Source organism: Danio rerio, chromosome 5, assembly GCF_052040795.2.
Source record: "Danio rerio strain M-AB ecotype USA chromosome 5, GRCz13ab, whole genome shotgun sequence".
NCBI classification, from domain to species: domain Eukaryota; kingdom Metazoa; phylum Chordata; class Actinopteri; order Cypriniformes; family Danionidae; genus Danio; species Danio rerio.
This window is the reverse complement of record NC_141025.1, coordinates 78,951,958-78,974,000: the sequence shown is the minus strand read 5'-3', so window position 1 is coordinate 78,974,000 and position 22,043 is coordinate 78,951,958. Positions and strand designations below refer to the sequence as shown.

At 35.9% G+C, this 22,043-nt stretch overlaps 1 protein-coding gene across 3 annotated transcripts in view; it reads left to right on the top strand.

Moving 5' to 3' along the window:
* Window positions 1–15,572, top strand: part of brinp1 (BMP/retinoic acid inducible neural specific 1) — a 221,099-nt gene extending 205,527 nt beyond the window's left edge. The window contains exons 8-9 of one of the 3 annotated variants that reach the window (XR_015489894.1): window positions 10,675–12,226; window positions 14,410–15,572. Coding sequence is in view for 2 of the 3 variants with exons in the window: in NM_001328411.1 (NP_001315340.1) it covers window positions 10,675–11,809 (1,135 nt within the window). In the remaining variant the exon portion in view is untranslated. 3 annotated transcript variants of the gene reach the window in all.
* The last annotated feature ends 6,471 nt before the right edge of the window (window positions 15,573–22,043 follow it).

The window sequence follows — 22,043 nt, the reverse complement described above, 5'->3', positions numbered from 1 at the left end:
TTTTATCAGTATTTTATGCTGATGTAAATACCAGCTTCTTAACAGTCTTCATTAAACTTCCATCTGCAACTTTTACTGCAGTATATAAAAGTTTACTTCAGTAACTGGAGGCTAAAAAAAATCTTGTCGGGACGGTTGTTAGCATTATTGCTGCCAGCCGCTGCTTCACCAGAAAGACACACCATTAAATCCCACACAACTATATGACAAGCCGAGAAACATTCGCAATCGAAATCCGAAACCTATGACGAGTTCAGAACCGTCATCTCTGATGCACCGCAGCCATCAGGAATTACACTGGTGTTCGCTGTGTGCTGCATTGCTTTTAATGATCATCACACACAATTCATCTACCTGGAGTGCTTGACTGTGTAGTGTGAGGCTTAAAGCCAGAAGGGATACAGCTGTGGCTATAAATGAGACAAGTTCACAAGAATTATTTATATTATTTATTAAATTAGCCATTAATTGTATTTTATTAACGTCTACCCCAATCCTAAACCTACCCCTTACAGTAATGTAAAAAAGTAATTATAATGAGAATTATTTATTAAATTAGCCATTAATTGTATTTTATTAACATCTACCACTATCCCCAAACCCTAAACCCAACCCAAAACAATAATTATACCAATTGTTTCCTATATTATTTATTAAATTACCTATTAATTGTATTGTTTTAACATCCACCCCATACCAACCCAAAAACTGAATCCTCAGGGTAATGTAAAAACAGTATTTACAATCAGAATGTTGTAATAAATTACTTATTAATTGCATTTTATTAATATCTTCCCCCACCCCAAACCCTAAATCCAACCCAAAAAACAAGAGGTCTACCATTAATTATCTATATTATTAATTAAATTAGGTAATAATTGTATTTTATTAGCACCCCACCCAATCCAACCCCAAAATAACCCTCACAACAATATTAAAACAGTATTTATAATGAGAATGTTTTATTAATCTACTTATTAATTGCGTTTAATAACATCTACCCCTAACCCTACCCTAAACTTACTTACTTAAAATTACTCACAGTAATTTAAAAGCAGTGATTATAATGAGAATGATGTACTTAATTACCCATTAATTGTTTTTTATTAGTGTCTACCACTATCCCCAAACCCTGAACCCGACCCAAAACAACAATTATCCCAATAATTATCTATATTATTTATTAAATTACCCATCAATTGTATTTTATTGACTCCCACTTCAATCCAACCCATAACCCAACTCTCTCAATAATGTAAAACCATATTTATACCAATAATTAGCTATATTATTTATTAAATTATCTATTAATTGTATTGTTTTAACATCCACCCCATACCAACCCAAAACATAATCCTCAGGATAATGTAAAAGCAGTATTTACAATCAGAATGTTGTAATAAATTACTTATTAATTGCATTTTATTAATATATTCCCCTACCCCAAACCCTAAATCCATCCCAAAAAAAAAATAAAAATAAGTATACCATTAATTATCTAAAGTATTTATCAAATTAACCATTAATTGTATTTTTAATAACACCCCACCCAATCCAACCCCAAAATAACCCTCACAACAATATAAAGATATTATTTATAATGAGAATGTTGTATTAATCTACTTATTAATTGTGTTTAATAACATCTACCCCTAACCCTACCCTAAACTTACCCCCTCACAGTAATTTAAAAGCAGTGATTATAATGAGAATGATGTACTTAATTATCCATTAATTGTATTTTATTAGTGTCTACCACTATCCCCAAACCCTGAACCCAACCCAAAACAACAATTATCCCAATAATTATCTATATTATTTATTAAATTACCCATCAATTGTATTTTATTGACACCCACTCCAATCTAACTCTCAAAGTAATGTAAAAACTGTATTTAAACCAATAATTACCTTTGTGTTTATTAAATTAACCATGAATTGTATTTTATTATCATCCGCCCCATACCAACCCAAAAACCTAATCCTCAGGGTAATGTAAAAACAGTATTTACAATCAGAATGTTGTATTAAATTATTTATTAATTGTATTTTTGTTAATATCTACCCTTAACCCAACCCTAAACTTACCCCCTCACATTAATGTGATTATTGTTGCACAGTAACTGCGTTGTTGTACTAATTCTCATAATTGTCATAAACTTCCGGCCACAGCTGTATCCCTTCTATATGTTGTGGTTGTGTTTTGACATCGATGCAGATTTTTGGAGTGTGCTGTAATGTGTTCTAGCAGCAGGTGTCAGATCAGAGCTGAACGAGCTGCTCTTTGGCCTGAAGGTCCTGATGAAGAGCGAAGAGCTGTCCTGCTGACAGCGAGCACTTCTCCTGGCTCATTATTATCAGCAAAGCGCCTGCATCCGCCTCATAGACTCGCTGCACACCAATTATCCAGAGGAAGAAAACTTCATTTGGCTCCAAACTTTGGTTTACTTCTTGCTACTGCCAAGTTTTCTCGGGAACTTCCAGCTTATGAGTGGCGAAGTGGCCAGATTCACTAATAGCTTGAGCCAGAGCGAACACTCTAATGGCGTTCAAGAAAATACCGTCAGGATTTATTAAACACACACTGTGAAACACTAGATGTGGACACCTCACTGGATTTGCATTTGTATTTAAGTTTCCTTCTCATCACAGTGAATCATGTGATGTTATTAAATCAGATTTCCGCTGGTCAGTTCACTTGTTTTAGTCATATTTATAGTAAATGCAGTAGTGTTTCTGAACCCTGCTAAAGTACAGTATTTGAAGAATCTGTTGTGGTGATTCTACAGTTGCTATGGTAACACAGCAACTATAGTAATTGATTTGATGTTGTGATTCTATAGTTGCTATGGTAACACAACAACTATAGTAATTGGTCTGTTGCGGTGGCTCTACAGTTGCTATGGTAACACAACAACTATAGTAATTGATCTGTTGTGGTGGCTCTACAGTTGCTATGGTAACATAACAACTATTGTAATTGGTCTGTTGCGGTGGCTCTACAGTTGCTATGGTAACAGAACAACTATAGTAGTTGGTCTGTTGTGGTGATTCTAGAGTTGCTATGGTAACACAACAACTATAGTAATTGGTCTGTTGTGGTGGGTCTACAGTTGCTATGGTAACAGAACAACTAAAGTAATGGGTCTGTTGTGGTGGATCTACAGTTGCTATGGTAACAGAACAACTATAGTAGTTGGTCTGTTGTGGTGATTCTACAGTTGCTATGGTAACACAACAACTATAGTAATTGGTCTGTTGCGGTGGCTCTACAGTTGCTATGGTAACATAACAACTATTGAAATTGGTCTGTTGCGGTGGCTCTACAGTTGCTATGGTAACAGAACAACTATAGTAGTTGGTCTGTTGTGGTGGGTCTACAGTTGCCATGGTAACAGAACAAGTATAGTAGATGGTCTGATGGTCTATTTTGCATGTGTGTGTGCGTGCATGTGTATGATTGCGCATGCGAGTGTGCAAGTGTGCATGTGTGTGTATGTGGGTGCATGTGTGTATAGTTGTACGTGCAAGTGTGTGATTGAGTTCATGTGTGTGCAGTTGTTCATGTGCAATCATGTGTGTGCGTTTGTGTGCATGCATTTCATGCGTGCATGTGTGTGTGCGTGTGAGTGTCCGTACCTGTTTATGAGCATGTGTGCGTGTGTGAGCGTGCATGTGAGTATGCGTGTTTGCATGCGTGTGTGTGTGCATGTGAGCTTGTGTGTGTGTGTGCATGTGTGCATACGTTCTTGTGTGTGTGTGCTTGTTTGAATGTGTGTGCGTATGCGTTCATGTTTGCGTGTTTCGTGCATGTATGTGTGTGTGTGTGTGTGTGTGTGTGTGTGTGTGTGTGCGTGTGTGTGTGGGGGGCACACACACTCAGTTTGATCGTGGCCTGTGCTCAGTTGCTGTCCTCCTGCAGATGCTGCAGTTTCTACTTTGGGAGCGTCTCAGACTCAGCTGCTGTTTATTCCTGGCTGAGGAAAAGCTGATGTCAGTTTTACAGGAATATTCTGCTGTTATTGTTGCGTCTCTCCTGAGTCGAGTCTAAGATCAGGTAACCTTAAAAACATCCCGCTGGCTAAAATACACAATAAAAGCTCCTCTTAGGGGCTGTTTCTGCATATACGGCTCCACTGCTCGCTCTGAAAGCAAGTTCATAAAGTTTGATATTGTTCATTCTCGTGCTCATATACTGTTTCTTTTGGTCTCTATTCAGTTAAAGGCACATTATTATTATTATTATTATTATTATTATTATTATTATCATGTTTATGTTTATAATTATAAAAATAATAATAATAATAATAAAAATAATAATTATTATTATTATTATTATTATTATTAATATTATTATCATGCTTATAATTATAATTATATTTATATAAAAAAAAAAAATAATAATAATTATTATCATTTTTATAATAATAATAATAATAATACTTATTATTATTATTATTATTATTATTATTTAAATAGTTATTTAAATAGTTTAAATAATTTTCCCATATTTAATTTTATTTCATTGTATTTTATTTTATTTTGTTTTATTTTATTTTATTATTGTTTTTGTATTATTGATAAATAGTCCAATTATAAAAAAATCAATGGAACATTTATTTTAATAAAATGTTTTTTTATTTTAACAATAAATAAATAACCCAATAATACAATATCAATGCAACACATTTAATTTAATTTAATTTAATTTAATTTAATTTAATTTAATTTAATTTAATTTAATTTAATTTAATTTAATTTAATTTAATTTATAAATAAATATTAAAAACACCAGCACATATATGAACACAAACACCCCCATACACACACACACACACACACACACACACACACACACACACACACTAGTCAGCAAAACAAAATAACAGCAGAATAAAACCAGCTAAGCCACTGTAAAATCCATACTGGGAAAGCAGATCGAGGATATAACCTATGGGAGTCAGTCAGGCCACATAAAGCTTGCTTATTACAAACAAATATGGAAAATACAATATTAAATGCCACAGGCGGCTCAAATTGAAAGGGAATAATCGTAAGCTTTTTATTGGTCAAGTACTCTGGAGTGAACTGGGAAGCAAATAACATCAGGCTGGGAAGATAACTTTGTTTATATGGATCGAATGCCACATGCACTTTTATTATGAGAGATGCTGATTTTATATCAGGGTCAGTGCTGAGAAGAGTTCTTTAAGCAATAAAACTATATAGTGTATATACTATAAGTGTAATACAGTTTTATTATTGTTGTTATACATGTTTTATTATGAGCAAAACACTATTATCATCATGCATACCAACAAACAAAAACCATTTTGTTGCACTTTATTTTATATAATAATACTTTCTTTCTTTCTTTCTTTCTTTTGTTTATTTCGTATGTCTTAAATAAATAAATTATATTTTTTTTGTTTAAATTATTTGTGTTTTTATTTTATTTTATTTTATTTTTTTTATTTTATTTATTTGTTTATTTAGTTAAAGTATTCATGTAATACCCATATTTATTATTTATTTGTTTGTTTGTTTATTTGATACATAAACATAAACTAAATGAAAACTAAAAATGTACAGGATGCAATGGCAATGTGTTATTTAATTTGCATTTAGCGTTGAGGTCTATGCATTTACAATTATAAACAAAACAAAACAAATGCAAATGATTAATGTTAAAACATACAAATGTTATATTGTTTTTAAAGTAAGTTTTAAGGTATTTCTTGAATTTTTATTTTTAATTAAATTAAATTTATTTAATTTTATTCAATTTTATTAATTAAATTGTTTTGTATTTATTTTAGTTTTTCTAGTTTTATTTACAATTTTTATTTTGTTTTATTTTTTGTTTATTCAATTATTTAATTTAATGATTTTTTAATTTTATTTCATTTTATGATTTATATTTATATTTATATATTATTTATTTATTTAATTCATTTTTTTGTTTTATTTTAGCTTATTTTTAAAATTTAATTTAATTTTTTTATATTTTATTTTTCATTTTTATGTATTTAATTTATTTTTGTTATATATATATTCTTTTATATATTTATGCATTTTTTTATTCAATTTAATTTTATTTAGTTTCATTAATTTGTGGTAATATAGTTGTTTTATTATGAGGCTAAAGATACTAATATACATGCAGACCATTTATTTTCACTACACTAAACTGCATACAGATACATTTGAAAAACTTTTCTGCTCCACTTCATATGCTGACTACAGTATACTTCACAACTAATCACATATTATTCATAATAGTTTTTATTTGTTGCATAAAGCTTCTCTTGCATGTCCAGTTTTAGAAGTCTGTTTGCATTTCAAAGCTTTGCTATGATTAGTCTGCATTTGGGTCTCAGATGTTTTGTGGTCTCTGCACTAAGAATGCATCATTTATATAGCTCAGCGAATGTGGCTGAGAATAATAATAAAAAAATAATAATCATAATTTGGTAAATGAACATTTTTGAGCTCGCTCTGGGAGCTGTTACCGTCCGCGTGTCATTGAATAATCATATTTTTTATTGCAACTCTGCACTTGAACAATGTACAATAAGCTGAAATGGAAAGACACGTAAAATCCGACTTGGGAATTTTCCCAATTTTGCTTCAAAGGAACTCTGTGATGGTCAGGATTTACATGATAATCCCTTTAATATGTGCTGTTAGCTGATGCTGGCTGTATTCATAATTCAACACAATGGCAAATGGCGTTCAGCTTTTAATGTTGTCAATTTATACTTCTATTTTTAATTTTGTTTGTCTTTGTGATTAATTATTTTATAGTTTTATTTATTTTTTTTGCTATTTTTACTGAATTGCTTATTTTATTATTTATTATTTTATTATTATTTAAGGTCTGCTTTTAATTTATTATTATTATTATTATTATTATTATTATTATTATTATTATTATTATTATTATTATTATTATTTTGTAACATTCTATTTTATTATTTTTTCATTATTATTATTGTTATTATTATTATTATTATTATTATTGTTATACATTTTTGAAATATTCTATTTTATTATTATTATTATTATTAGTAGTAGTAGTAGTAGTAGTAGTAGTAGTAGTATTATACATTTTGTAATACTCTATTTTATTATTATCATTATTATTATTATTATTATTATTATTATTATACTTTTTTGTAATATTCTATATTATTATTATTAATATTATTATTATTATTATTATTATTATTGTTGTTGTTGTTGTTGTTGTTGTTGTTTTAATTATTGTTTATTTATTTATGTATTTATTTATTTATTTTTTATTAAATTGTATTTTAAAGTCTATCCGAAGTTGTTTTAAATATATACAGTGTTTTTTTTTCTTTAATATTATTATTAGTAGTTATTATTTTATAATAATATTAATAATATTATAATAATATTATTATTATAAAATTATTAATAGCTATTATATTATGATTATTCTTTAATATTAACAGTTGTTAAAAAATTAAATAAAGCAAAAATTTTCACCCCTTTTAAATTTTTTTTGTTGACTTTTAAGTGCAAAATATCTAAATAATATTAATAATAATAATAATAGTAATAATAATAATAATAATAATGATAATAGTAATAATAATAATAATAATAATAATAATAATGATAATAATAATAATAATAATGATGATGATACTACTACTACTACTACTACTACAATTAAGTGTTTGTTTGTTTCTATTTTCAAGCCTAACTACTCCTACTATTTTAATAGCCGTGTCTGTTATTTATTTTATCATGTTTATTTTATTCAGAGTGCTCATTCAGAGCAGTAAAGAAAGCGTTGCTCATCCTCCACACTTTGCTTTGCAGAAAAAGAAAATCTTTTTGTGAACAGTCAAATCTGAGCGCAGCGTCTCTGGCCTTTTGTCTGCGTAATGTCATTCTCAGAGCAGCGGGAAAAGACAGTCTGGGAAATCAAGCAGGAAAATCCACACATGCGACTCCGGGTTCATTAACATGTCATCCTAACCTTTAGCACTTCTGTCTCGCAGAAATCAAAACGCAGGTTTTCTCTGAAGCACCAGAGGATTTTCCCGATGACAAGCCGCACCGCCTGCGGGACAGAAAAGACGAGGGGACATTTTTGACAGAATGCATTATCTGTTTTAGTGATTAGACTGTAACAAGCGTCAGGAGGCCGAGGCGCTGGATATATCGCTGCATTATTAACTGTTATGCTGGAAAGAGTGCTGAAAAATCATACCTGGGTATATCCAGAGTATTGTCCAGTATGTTTACAAGTCCAACTCCTAAGAGATGAGCCCATTATTCCTCTTAGAAAACTCATTTTGGTCAAGCGGTCAAGGTGTTTTTCTTTCAGAGCATCACATACCTTACAGAGAATCATGTCATGAATATATCCCTCATCAGTGTGCAGTATTCACTCAGTGTTTACTCAGTAGACAACACTCCTTTCTCACTACGAGAAAGAGTCTATATTGAGTGTATTTGTTTTAAATACAGTATTCAAAAAGTTAAAGCTGCAGATTCTTAGATGTTGTGTGTGTGCGTGTGTACCTTGTATTGCTTACATTGTGGGGACCAAATGTCCCCACACATGAAGTCAGAATTAGAGAGGAAGACATTTAGATATTTCACATCTAACAGTGCAGAACATTATTAAAAGATTCAAGGAATCTGGAGTAATTTCAGTGCGTAAAGGACAGGAGCGCAAGCCTAAGCTGAACAACCATGATCTCCGATCCCTAGACGGTGTTGCATCAAGAATTCTCATTCATCTATAAGCCATATTACCACATGGGTTCAGGACTAATGTGGAAATCCTAAGTCAAGACCCACAATAAGTACTTACATCCACAAATGCCAGTGAAAACTATCCTGTGCCAAATGGAAGCCCTATGTTAACAGTGTCCAGAAGTGTATAGTTGACCTCCCTGGGCTTGGAGCCATCTGGGATGGATCATCACACAGTGGAAATGTGTACTGTGGTCAGATGAATCAGTATTTCAGGTATTGTTGGGGAGAAATGGAGGCCATGTGCTATGGGCCAAAGAAAAAAATTACCATCTATACCAGGGGTGTCCAAACTCGGTCCTGAAGGGCTGGTGTTTCACTCCAACTTGCCTCAACACACCTGCAAAGATGTTTCTAGAAAGCCTAGAAAGCGCTTGATTAGCTAGCCCAGGTGTGTCCGATTGGGGTTGGAACTAAACTTTGCAGGACACCGGCCCTCCAGGACCAAGCTTGGACATGCCTGATCTATACTTTTACCAGCAACAAGTCCAAAAGCCAAGGTCTGTCATGGTATGGGAATTGTGTCATTGCCCACTTCTGTGATGCACCATTACTGCCGAAAAATACATGGAGACTTTGGAGCACAATATGCTACCTACTTTTCCACAGACACCCATGCATCTTTCACCAAGACAATGCAAAACCATATTCTGCACACACTGCAGGTAGTTGAGGATACAGGTACTTGACTGGCCTGCCTGCAGTCCCAACCTGTCTCCAGGAGAGAATGTGTGGTGCATTTTGAAGCACAAATGTGTTAAAGACTCCTGTTGCCCACCTTAAAGCAGGTCGCACACCAGAAGCGCCGCTCGGCAGCGCGCCACGCAGCGCCATGTATTTTAGAATTCTAAACATAGGTTTCTATCAGGATACACACACCGGCGCCGCAAGTCGGCGGCTGTCGGTGGCGACGGGCGACAGCTCAGGACGCAGTTCATCTGGTGTGTGATACTTTAAACTGTCATGTACGCGCCGTGTCGCGGCGCCGAGCGGCGCTTCTGGTGTGCGACCTGCTTAAGACTTGTTTTGCAGGATGAATGGAACAAAATTACATGTGAAATACTTCATTCGGCGGGGCAGTGGCGCAGTAGGTAGTGCTGTCGCCTCACAGCAAGAAGGTCGCTGGTTCGAACCTTGGCTCAGTTGGCGTTTCTGTGTGGAGTTTGCATGTTCTCCCTGCGTTCGCGCGGGTTTCCTCTGGGTGCTCCGGTTTCCCCCACAGTGTAAACACATGCGGTACAGGTGAATTGGGTAGGCTAAATGGTCTGTAGTGTATGAGTGTGTGTGTGAATGTGTGTGTGGATGTTTCCTAGAGATTGGTTGCGGCTGGAAGTGCATCCGCTGCGTAAAAACTTGCTGGATAAGTTGGCGGTTCATTCCGCTGTGGCGACCCCAGATTAATAAAGGGACTAAGCTGACTAGAGAATGAATGAATGAATGAATGGGACACATAATTTACTGTCAACCGCTCAAAACGTGTTTCGGTGTTTCATGACCCTTTAAAACTGGTTTTCCGGAATGAATGGGAATACACCTGAAATACTTCCTCACTTGGTGTCTTCAGTCCCTAAATGTCTTTCAAGTGCTGTGAAAAGAAAAGGCAACATTACAAAGTGGTAAATGCTTTACTGATACAGCTTTTTTGAAATGTGTCACAAGAACCAAAATTGTTTATTTTGGAAAAAAAACAGCAATAAAATCCTGAGGAACACATTAAATAATGTTTGTTGTATTGTCTGCAATGAAATAAAAGTCAAAGGCAATTTAGAAATCACTACTTTCTTTTTTATTTGTGTTTTCCATACTCTCCCAACCTTTTGTTTTCAGATTTGAGGTTGTATTTGGAGTTCATCACTGTTTTCTGTGTGCTTTCAGATCGGTGCTGCAGTGGCTGAACCGCGTGCAGTCCTTCCTCTACTGCAATGAGAACGGCTTCTGGGGAACTTTCCTAGAGAGCCAGCGCACATGTGTGTGTCACACTGGCGCCACACTCTGCCAGCGGCCCATCCCGTGTGTGATCGGAGGCAACAACAGCTGCGCCATGTGCAGCCTGGCCAACATCTCCCAGTGCGGATCCTGCAACAAGGGCTACAAGCTGTACCGAGGCCGCTGCGAGCCGCAGAATGTAGACTCGGAGCGCAGCGAGCAGTTCATCAGCTTCGAAACAGACCTGGACTTCCAGGACCTGGAGCTCAAATACCTGCTGCAGAAGATGGACTCGCGTCTGCACATACACACCACCTTCATCAGCAACGAAGTGCGCCTGGAGACCTTCTTCGATCCGCGATGGCGCAAGCGGATGTCGCTGACGCTCAAGAGCAACAAAAACCGTATGGATTACCTGCACATGATCGTGGGACTGTCAATGAAGATCTGCCAGATGCGCAACAGCAGCGTGGATCCCATGTTTTTCGTGTATGTAAACCCATTCAGCGGCAGCCACTCCGAAGGATGGAGCATGCCTTTCGGCGAGCATGGATATCCACGCTGGGAAAAAGTTCGCTTGCAGAATTCGCAGTGTTTTAATTGGACGCTGCTATTGGGGAACCGATGGAAGACCTTTTTCGAGACCGTGCATATTTATCTAAGGAGCCGTGCGAAGGTGCCGACTGTCCTGCGTAATGATAGCGGCCCAGTGGACTTATCGGATCCCAACAAAAGGCAGATCTACATCAAGATTTCTGATATCCAAGTGTTCGGTTATAGCGTACGCTTCAACGCGGATCTTCTGAGGAGCGCCGTACAGCAGGTTAATCAATCGTACACGCAGGGAACCCAGTTTTACTCGTCTTCGTCCATCATGTTGCTTCTGCTAGATATTCGGGAGAGAATTAACCGTCTGGCGCCCCCGGTGGCTCCGGGAAAACCGCAACTGGACTTGTTTTCGTGTATGCTGAAACATCGGCTCAAGCTCAACAACAGCGAGATGATTCGGGTCAATCATGCGTTGGACATGTACAACACAGAAATCTTAAAACAATCGGATCATCTGACTACCAAACTTTGCTGAAAACCGACTGGAAGGACGACGGCGTTTGGGAAAATACGGCGTTTAAAAAAACGGATGATATTTTCGTTCTTTCTTCGGTTTTTGCTCTTTTGATGTATTATTAACAACTTTGTAAGTGTTCGATTGTTAAACCTAAAAACAAACAAACAAACAAACAAACAAACAAACAAACAAACATACACACTGAAGAAAAACAGATTCATTGGATTAACTAACTTTTTTGTTTTAAGGTAAGTGGTTGCGAACTGTTTAATGGGGCTGGATTTATACGAATTAAATTTGGTGATGTTCAACCTGATTTGTTTGTTTAAATTCAACCCATTTTAATTGTTTGCAGGGCCACACAGTGCCTCAGTGGTTAGCACTGTGGCCTCACAGCAGGAAGGTCGTTGGTTCAAGTCCCGACTGAGCCAGTTGGTGTTTCTGTGTGGAGTTTGCATGTTCTCCCCATGTTGGCGTGGGTTTCCTCCGGGTGCTCCGTTGTCCCCCACAAGTCCAAACACATGCACTATAGGGGAAATTGGGTAAGCTAAATTGTCCATAGTGTATAAGTATATGTCCTGGTCCTCCAGGTTGGGGGTTGAGCATTGGGCTAACAATCCACCTTGTAAAATGTATATGTTGCGGAACACCAGCATGGTGCGACTAAATATCAACTTCGCTATAAAACAACCCTCCTAATAAGCAAGTAAGGTTCAACCTAATACGTTTGTTTAAATTCAGCCCATATTAATTTGCTTGCCGGGTGACACAGTGGCTCAATAGTTAGCACTATGGTCTCACTTCAAGAAGGTCGCTGGTTCATGTCCCGGCTGGGTCAGTTGGTGTTTCTATGTGGAGTTTGCTTGTTCTCCCCATGTTGGCGTGGGTTTCCTCTGGGTGCTACGTTATCCCCTACAAGTCCAAAGACATGCTCTATAGGTGAATTGGGTAAGCTAAATTGTTCGTAATGTATTAGGGCCTACTCACACTATGCCATCCGTACCGTGCCCAGGCCCGTTTCCCGGATCGTTTGAGAAGTGTGAGTACGCTGAATCGGGCTCAAGCACGGTTCACTTGGCCAGCCCTGGCCCGGTTGGAAGAGGTGTGCCTGAGCGCGGTACACTTGGGCTTTGGCGCGGTACGCTTGTGTGTGAGTGCGAAACGCGCCAAAGCCCGAAACTGAAAGCGAGACGTGACTTTTAAGGGACTGTTTGATATGGATTTATTAATCATTCTTACTGTTCAGTGAACGCAAACTGCCGTAGTTTATTAAAGACGCAAACTCCTCACAGCACGCCAGCTGCGCGCCTCCAGCAGGCCTCCTCATTCCTGCAGCACGAGAGCTTTGATTGTTTATGAGCGCCAAAAGTGGCGGATCTGTTCAGTGAAATATCTGACTGCGTGTCACCGCATCCTTAAGGACTGTTTGGCGAAATATTTGACTGCATGTCACTGCATAACAAACGACTGAAACGATATAACTAGAGAAATCTCCACTGTGCTGCTGAGTGAGAGCGTATGGCAAGCCGTTTTAACATTTAAACCTTGTTCAGACTATCCATAAATATATTTAGAGATATAATTATATATTTTGACAAGTCATTATTATAATTCGACTTGTCAGAATGACAATTAGAGATATCTGCAATTACAATTGTACTTGTACGAAATCAGATTGGAGATATCTGCAAATATATTATGACTAGTCATATTCCTCCATTGACTTCCATTGAAAAATATTTGCAGATATCTCTAAATGAGTTTTGACTCGTCAAAAATCCAATTCAAGATATCTACAACTGTAATTCGACTATTAGTAAATTAATTAGAGATATCTTCAAATACATTTGTAAATATCTCTAAATATTACGAATTAAAGACATCTCCAAATGTATTATGACTAGTAAAAACTCAGTTAGAGATATCTCTAATTACAATTGTGACTAGTCAAAACTCATTTAGAGATATCTGCAAATATTTTTCAATGGAAGTCAATGGAGGAATATGACTAGTCATAATATATTTGCAGATCTCTCCAATCTGATTTCGTACAAGTACAATTGCAATTGCAGATATCTCTAATTGTTATTCTGACTAGTCGAATTATAATTATGACTAGTCAAAATATAATTAGAGATATCTCGAAATATATTTATGGAGTCAGAACAAAGATTTAAATGCTAAAAAGGCTTGCCATAGAGAGCGCTTCTGAACAGCGCAGCAGAGATGACGTAAGCGTGCCGAGGCCCGATATGGTGTGAGAGCGGGCCGTCGGGGGAGACGGGAGGGGGGACAAGTGTGCTTTGGCCCGGTTCGAGGCAACTGTACCTAGTGTGAGTACGGCCTTAATGTTTGTCCTGGTCTTCCAGATTGGGGATTGAGCGATGGGCTAATGACCCACCTTGTAAAAATTCTGTGTTTCAAAACACCAACATGGTGCGACTAAATATTAACGTCGATATAAAGCAGCCCTGTAAGTAAGTAATTAATGCCTAACCTATTTTGTTTGTTTAAATTTAGCCCAAATTAATTGTTTGCATGGACGGCAAGGTGGCTCATTGGTTAGCACTGTGGTCTCACAGCAAGAAGGTCTCTAGTTCGAGCCCCAGCTGGGTCAGTTGGCATTTCTGTGTGGAGTTTGCATGTTCTCCCCATGTTGGCGTGGGTTTCCTCCGGTTGCTCCGGTTTCCCCCAAAGTCCAAAAACATGCGCTATAGGGGCTTGGACTAAGCCAATAGAAAATAAATGAATGAATGAATTGTTCTCAACCACTTACATTAAAACTGAAAACGTAGGAAATCCACTGAATCGTTTTTCCTCAGTGCAGAGAGATCATTATAGTTCACCTAAAGGAAAACGAAAAATAAGGAAAACACTCAAAAAAAAAAAAAGACTGTATCATATTTGTCGAAGCATGTCTGTCATTTCTTAAGAGATAAAATATCCGAAGACAAAAATGAAAAAAAATCGTTCGCAAACTATTAAATTCAACATCCAGTGACACAGAGGCCTTGATTTTACTTTTGAGGGAACAAACGGAACATTTTTAAACTGCCATTATTAACATGTTTTTAGAGTGTAACTACAAACGGGCAGAACCAAAATATCCTAATTTAATTTCAGACCCCCCCCCCCACACCGCCCCCATGTTGTCACCACACATATTTAGGTGAGGTTTCTACAGTGTAACGATCCATTGACTGTATTGTGTCTTGTCCTTTCATACGAGAGTTGCAGCCATGTTTTTAGTTTTCTTTACTGGCGCTCGCTGGTGAACTGAACCCTGTTGTATTTTTCAGATTGGCGCTCTTGTTTTTCAGCAGAAATGGAGTGGCTTTGGGTGCCCGAGTGCAGTATCTATGGTTGCACATAATCAATTCATGCTATTTCGTACTGCTTCGCATAATGTACACGTTGTGATTGCTGATGTGTCAAGCTTTTTCGCAGCACCGTAAACAAAATTTGATCATAGCTCATTTCTTTAAGGGTCAGCATAAAGCCATACATTTCTCAGAGAGGTGGGATTAAAAAAATAATAATAAAAAGAAGAAGAAGAAGCTGGGCACATATTGTGAGAAATGATCTATAAATTGCTTTTGTATTTTACTTTATTTTCCAGTTGTTTTCTAATGAAATATAGCACAGTGGTCTAAAATAAAAAAAGAAGAGGAAAAAAACGACATATATGTACTGCAGGATTACGGCATGACATTGTAAAGCCATTGCATTTTCATTAACGAGAGTGAATCCACAAGAACAGTATATTAAAGCTTCAAATATCTACGATGGTTTTAATCTCAAAATCTGCTTGTATACCAAATGTACACTTTTACTTTTGTAATATTTCGTTTGGGGTTTTTATATTCCTTGATGCAATTCAGGTTTAACTTTTTTGACATGTCGATTGATTAATCTCTCTCTACTTTAAAATCTTAGCTGGGATCGGGGCGGGTGGTGGGGGGTATTTTTGATTTATTTAATAATTTTTTAGTTGTATGATTTGAGCAAAAGAGCCTTCACTGCAGTTATTTATAGAATAGGGAGAATGACATTATTATTATTATTATTATTATTATTATTATTATTATTATATTTTTATAATCATCATCATCATCATCATCATTATTAATATGATTTGTTTTTTATTATTACAAATTTATTATGATTATTATTATTATTATTATATTTATTATTATATTTTATTTTTAATAATCTATTTTAATATTTTATTATTTATATAACCCATTAACATAAAATTTGTTATAATATAAATAATAATAATAATAATAATAATAATAATAATCATAATAAAATAATAATAATAATAATAATAATAATAAAAATTGTTATTATTATTATTATTATTATTATTATTATTATTATTATTATTATTATTATTAATAACATTGGTATAATATTAATATTATTCTTTTATAAATAATATTTTTGTTTTTTAATCATCATCATTAATATTGTTATTATACTTATTGTTATTTATAATATAATAATTATTATTGAATTTAAATTTGTAATATTATATTTTATTACTTTTATTATTGATATAACCATTATTATTATTATTATTATTATTATTATTATTATTATTATTATTATTATTTTGTAATAATATTAATATTATGAATAATAATAATAATAATAATAATAATAATAATAATTTCAATCATCATCACCATTAATAATATTAATATGTTGTTATTATTATTATTTTATTTTATTTTTCTTATATTTTTTAATCATCATGATTATTATTATTATTATTATTATTATTATTATTAATATTATTATTATTATTATTATTATTATTATTATTATTATTATTATTATTATTATTACTATTATTATTATCCAATCTTATTAAGTGCCTGTTAGCTATCCCTTTAATGCTTTACCTTCACGTTGTTGTGTTTTAATTTAATTATTATTTTTTTAAAAGGAGAATAATACCATCTAAACCTAAAAACACGTCATGGGAACAGGGCCAAAAGCTTTTTCCTGCTGTACTCTGCATGAATTGAAAATAACCTCTGGAGAGGAAAGACTTAACCTAATGGAATAGAGTTTAAATGTGTACTATAAGTGTAAATACCTATTTTGTCTTGATATAGCCATGGAATCAGACGCTTTTCTTAGATTTACTGCAAATGAAGCGCAGCCCATTAACACACACACAGCACACACACACACACACACACACACACACACACACACACACACACACACAGATCCCCAGCCCGAGCACAACTTCTGTAAATATGGCAGATCTCCCTCTGTAAGAAAAAAAAAAAAAAAAAAAACATCACCAGCTGATTCAGATCTTGTCCCGTTTTGAGATCTACACGAGCACACGCTTACACACTCACGCTCACACACACAGCCTTACAGAAAAACCATGTACAACACACTCTCACCATACAATAGAGTGTTCGCTGGGTTGAGACAAATGCTTTCAAGTACTTTATGTAATTTCTGCTGTTCTGTTGAAATAACTATATCGGCTTTCTTCAAAAATGAATGTTTCAAATAATAATCTATTTCTCATTAAAATGCTATATTTAATAAGAAGACCAATGCTTGTTTGTACCACACAGATGCACAGAAAACCTGAAACCACCAGCGAAGATTTCACAACACAATCTGCTTTAATGTGACTAATATGGGGTTTGTTTACATGACAACAATGGGAAAAAAGGCATTCGGGAAACATTTGATTAGGATGAAAGTTGAATCTTACACACATGAATGACTAAATAGACATCAGATATTTTCTGCCTTTGTCAAGAACATGAAATTACCAGGATTTCACAACACAATCTGCTTTAATTTGACTTCATAATGGAGTTTTTCTTCATGTCAATGTACCAAAACAGGCATTTTGTCTGCAGATGAAAATATAATCATCCATAAATACCCTGCTAAAACATCCAGCTTAAACCAGCCTAGGCTGGTTGGCTGGTTTTAGCTGGTCGACCAGGCTGGTTTTAGAGGGGTTTTGGCCACTTACAGGCTGGTTTCCAGCCATTTCCAGCCATTTCCAGCCTGGTTTTAGCTGGTCAGGCTGGAAAATGACCAGCTAAAACCAGCTAAAACCAGCTTGACCAGCCTGGTTTAAGCTGGACAAAGCTGGTTTTGGCTGGGCTCCCAGCCTGGCAAGGGTGGTCAAGCTGGTTTTAGCTGGTCATCTCTCAGCCTAACCAGCTAAGACCAGGCTGGAAATGGCTGGAAACCAGCCTGGAAGTGGCCAAAACCCCTCTAAAACCAGCCTGGTTGACCAGCTAAAACCAGCCAACCAGCCTAGGCTGGTTTAAGCTGGATTTTTCAGCAGGGTAGCCAGACATTGTTCATCTCTGGCCAATAGTTGGCGCTGTGTTTTCTGCAGAAACACTACAATACCAACACGGGCTCATTGTGGATACTTATCCCTGTATTCATTTCTGGAGAGTGCAAATGATGTAGCCAGAGCTATGTTATGGCTGCATTTCATCCTTAAAATGAACAATACGGGGTGGTATGATACCGCCGACAGCTTCTGTTGCTTTCCACGCTACCAGCTGACCTCCATTTGGATGGCCTTTTCTGCTGTTAGTGGCTCGCCGTAGACTTGAGACACAGAGTGGAGTTGACCACTGGGGTTCGAGTCTGAACAGTTTCAGAAAGCAGGTAAAACAAAAGGCCAAACATAAAATAAGCAAGTAAATAGGAGAGTGAGAATGTGGTAAGAATGTGTCAAAAATCAGGCGATGGCTTTTCTTATTCTGGATTGCTTTGGGAAACACAGTCAGTTGGGTTTAGGGAAGGTGGTAGGTGGGGGTGTCAGTCAGTCGACCTCTGGTGGATTTACGAGAGATCACCGGGCACGATAGAGAAATTGAGATCTGAAAAAGGTGGATTCACAAAAACGAAAACTGCAAAAAACGTACCTCCTGGGATGCATTGGCACTCTTCAGAAATGTATATAGGGGTACGTATCCATAACGAGCCTGGGTTGACAGATACACTCCTGTAGTTCATCGCTGTGTGGGTTGCCAAGTCCTTATACATCACACATGATTAGCAGTCCCATTACCTCACTGTTTTCAGTTTACTTCACTGTTTTAGAGTTTAATATGTCAATGATAATGATATTGTTTTTAAAACCTTGCCCTTTGAAATTAAATGTAAAACGTTTAAATGCTGTTGTCATGGAAATAAGTGGCCAAAAGGCATAACACGTTTTATATATATAGATATACAACAGTTCTGTCTGGTTCTTAAATCTAATTGGCTAATAGCCGTGCGATATTCTGCAATATCAGAACTCCTACAGCCTCTTTACCCTCTGTGTATTACTCCGCCCACATGCAGCCAGCAAAAAGCAGACACTACAGATCTACAGTTTAAAAGATGCTTGCTCAACTGTTTAACTGTCAGCTTATGATTTGAATCCTGAAGAAAGTAGTTCCTCATACAAAAGGGTTTTTGAGACTCTCCATGTTTGATTTTGTTTTTATATACACAATTATGCCGTCAAACTGTTGTATAAACGCAATATCACACTCGTAGCAGTGTGATATGGCTGTATCGGCCTCGTGCCACACACGCCTCCCACCAGTGCCGATATACAGCCATATCGCACTGCTACTCGTGTGATATTGCTCATATATATATATATATATATATATATATATATATATATATATATATATATATATATATATACACTCTTTAAAAAATTATTTATTTATTTGTTGCATGAATTATTTTTATATTGTTTTTTTTTTTGCCTATTTTTCTAGTCCAAATATCTTAAAAAAAAAAAAAAATACAAAAGGCCAATTCTCACTGTTAACTACTGGTGTTTTACCTTCCTATTATCAGTTTTGGCTGTTTATAATTATTATAAAATAAGTTCCCATTTTGCATGATTCTAATAATCCTAAGACTCAAAATTAAACTACACTTGAAGTCAAAATTATTAGCCTTCCTGCAAACCATTTAAGGTCAGCATTATTAGTCCCATTAACTAATATTTTTTTCCTAATTGTAAACGGAACAAACCACTGTTATACAATGACTTGCCTAGGTAACCTAACCTAGTTAAGCCTTTAAATGTTACTTTAAGTTGAATACTGGTATATTTTACCTTGACATACAAAAATGTATTCAAAAGATATCCAAAATTTCCAAAAATAAGTTGCTATCATCATGGCAAAGATAAAAAAAAATCAGTTATTATAAATGATTTATTAAAACTATTATGATTAGACATGTGTTAAGAAAATCTTCTCTCCGTTAAACAGAAATTGGGAGGGGGGGAGGGGGTATACAGAAGGGCTAACAATTCAGATTGTACATTGTTTTCTGAAACAATTAGTTGCTGCAGATCTGTTGGCTGCACATCCATGATGCCAATCTCCCATTCCACTAAATCCCAAAGCTGCTCTATTGGATTGAGCTCTGGTGACTGTGGAGGCCATTTAAGTACAGTGAACTCATCGTCATGTTCACCAGTCTGAGATGATTGAGCTTTATGACATGCTGCGTTATCCTGCTGGAAGTAGCCATCAGAAGATGGAGACACTGTGCTCACAAAGGGATGGACATGGTCAGCAGCAATACTCAGGTAGGCTGTGGCGTTGATGCTCAATTGGTACTAATGGACCCAAAGAAAATCTCCCCCACACCATTACACCACCACCACCAGCCTGAACCATTGGCAGAATGGATCCATGCTTTCATGTTGTTGAGGCCAAATTGTAAGCCGAGCATCTGAATGTGTCAGCAGAAATGGAGACTCATCAGAGCAGCAACGTTTCTCCAATCTTCTATTGTCCAGTTTTGGTGAGTCTGTGTGAATTGTAGCCTCAGTTTCCTGTTCTTAGCTGACAGGAGCGGCACTCGGTGTGCTCTTCTGCTGCTGTAGCCCATCCGCCTCAAGGTTCGAGGTGCTACCATGTGATTGACTGATTACACAATTGCTTTAACAAGCAGTTTGGACAGGTGTACCAAAAAAAAAAATGGCCGGTGAGTGTATTTTTTATTCAGACAAACTGATATGAGGCATATTTATAGTTAAAATACAATTTGTGTTTGGTTTCTTGGACAGTTGTACAGTTGTAAGTCCCTTTTACACACTGCACTTTTAATGTGCAGTGAATCCTCTGAACCGCACATCATAACACCAGATTTCAAATGTAAAAGTAATGTCAAATTCAGCAGAAAAATAAAATGCCACAGGCACATTTTCCCTTTGGCCCCTCGACTGGATTCCACTTATCAAAAAAGTGCAGATATTGTTGGACAGCTTACAAGGCGGTACGCTTCTGTATCATTCACATGCATGCGAAATCACCGCCTCGTGAAATAGTTATGCTTCCCTGCTAGATTGGATTGGAACACCTCCAAATATCTGCTCTCTAGATATCCATGTAAATCTGAGGGAATTCCTGATGCGTTTCATCCAGCAGAGCTCAAACTCTCACCGCTGAGGAATCATTCACAACCGGGAGGAGTTCCATAAACAGAGCAGAACTACAGAACAGTAGAATAAACTCTGAGCTAAATGAGTAAAACTATTGGAGATTAGAAAAGAGACTAGCGATGATCAGTGAGAGACTAGTGAAGACCATCGAGAGGCTAGTAAGAGACTAATGATGTCCTATGAGAGACTAGTAAAGGTAAGTGACTTGTAATATCCTGTAAGAAACTAGCAAGAGACCAGTGATGTCCAGCGAGAGACTAATAACACACAAAGGGATGTCCAGTGAGAGAAGAGTGATGACTAGTTAGAGATTATAAGATACTCCTATAACAGACTAATAACAGTAAGAGACTAGTGATGACCACTGAGAGACTAGTTTGAGACTAGTAATCACCAGTAAGAGACTAGTGATGTACAAGACTAGTAACAGTACAAGACTAGTGATATCCAGTTAGAGACTAGGGATATCCTATGAAAGACTAGTAACAGTAAGTGACTAGTGATGTCCTGTAAGAGACTAGTGATGTCACCTGAGAGACTAGTAACAGTAAGAGACTAGTTATGACCAGTGAGAGACTAGCACGAGACTAGTAATGTCCAGTAATAGACTATTGTTGTCCTATGAGAGACTAGTAACAGTAAGAGACTAGTTATATCCTGTAAGAGACTAGAGATGTCATACAAGAGACTAGTAACATTACAAGACTGGTGATATCCAGTTAAAGACTAGGGATGTCCTATGAGAGACTAGTAACATAAGAGACTAGTTATGTC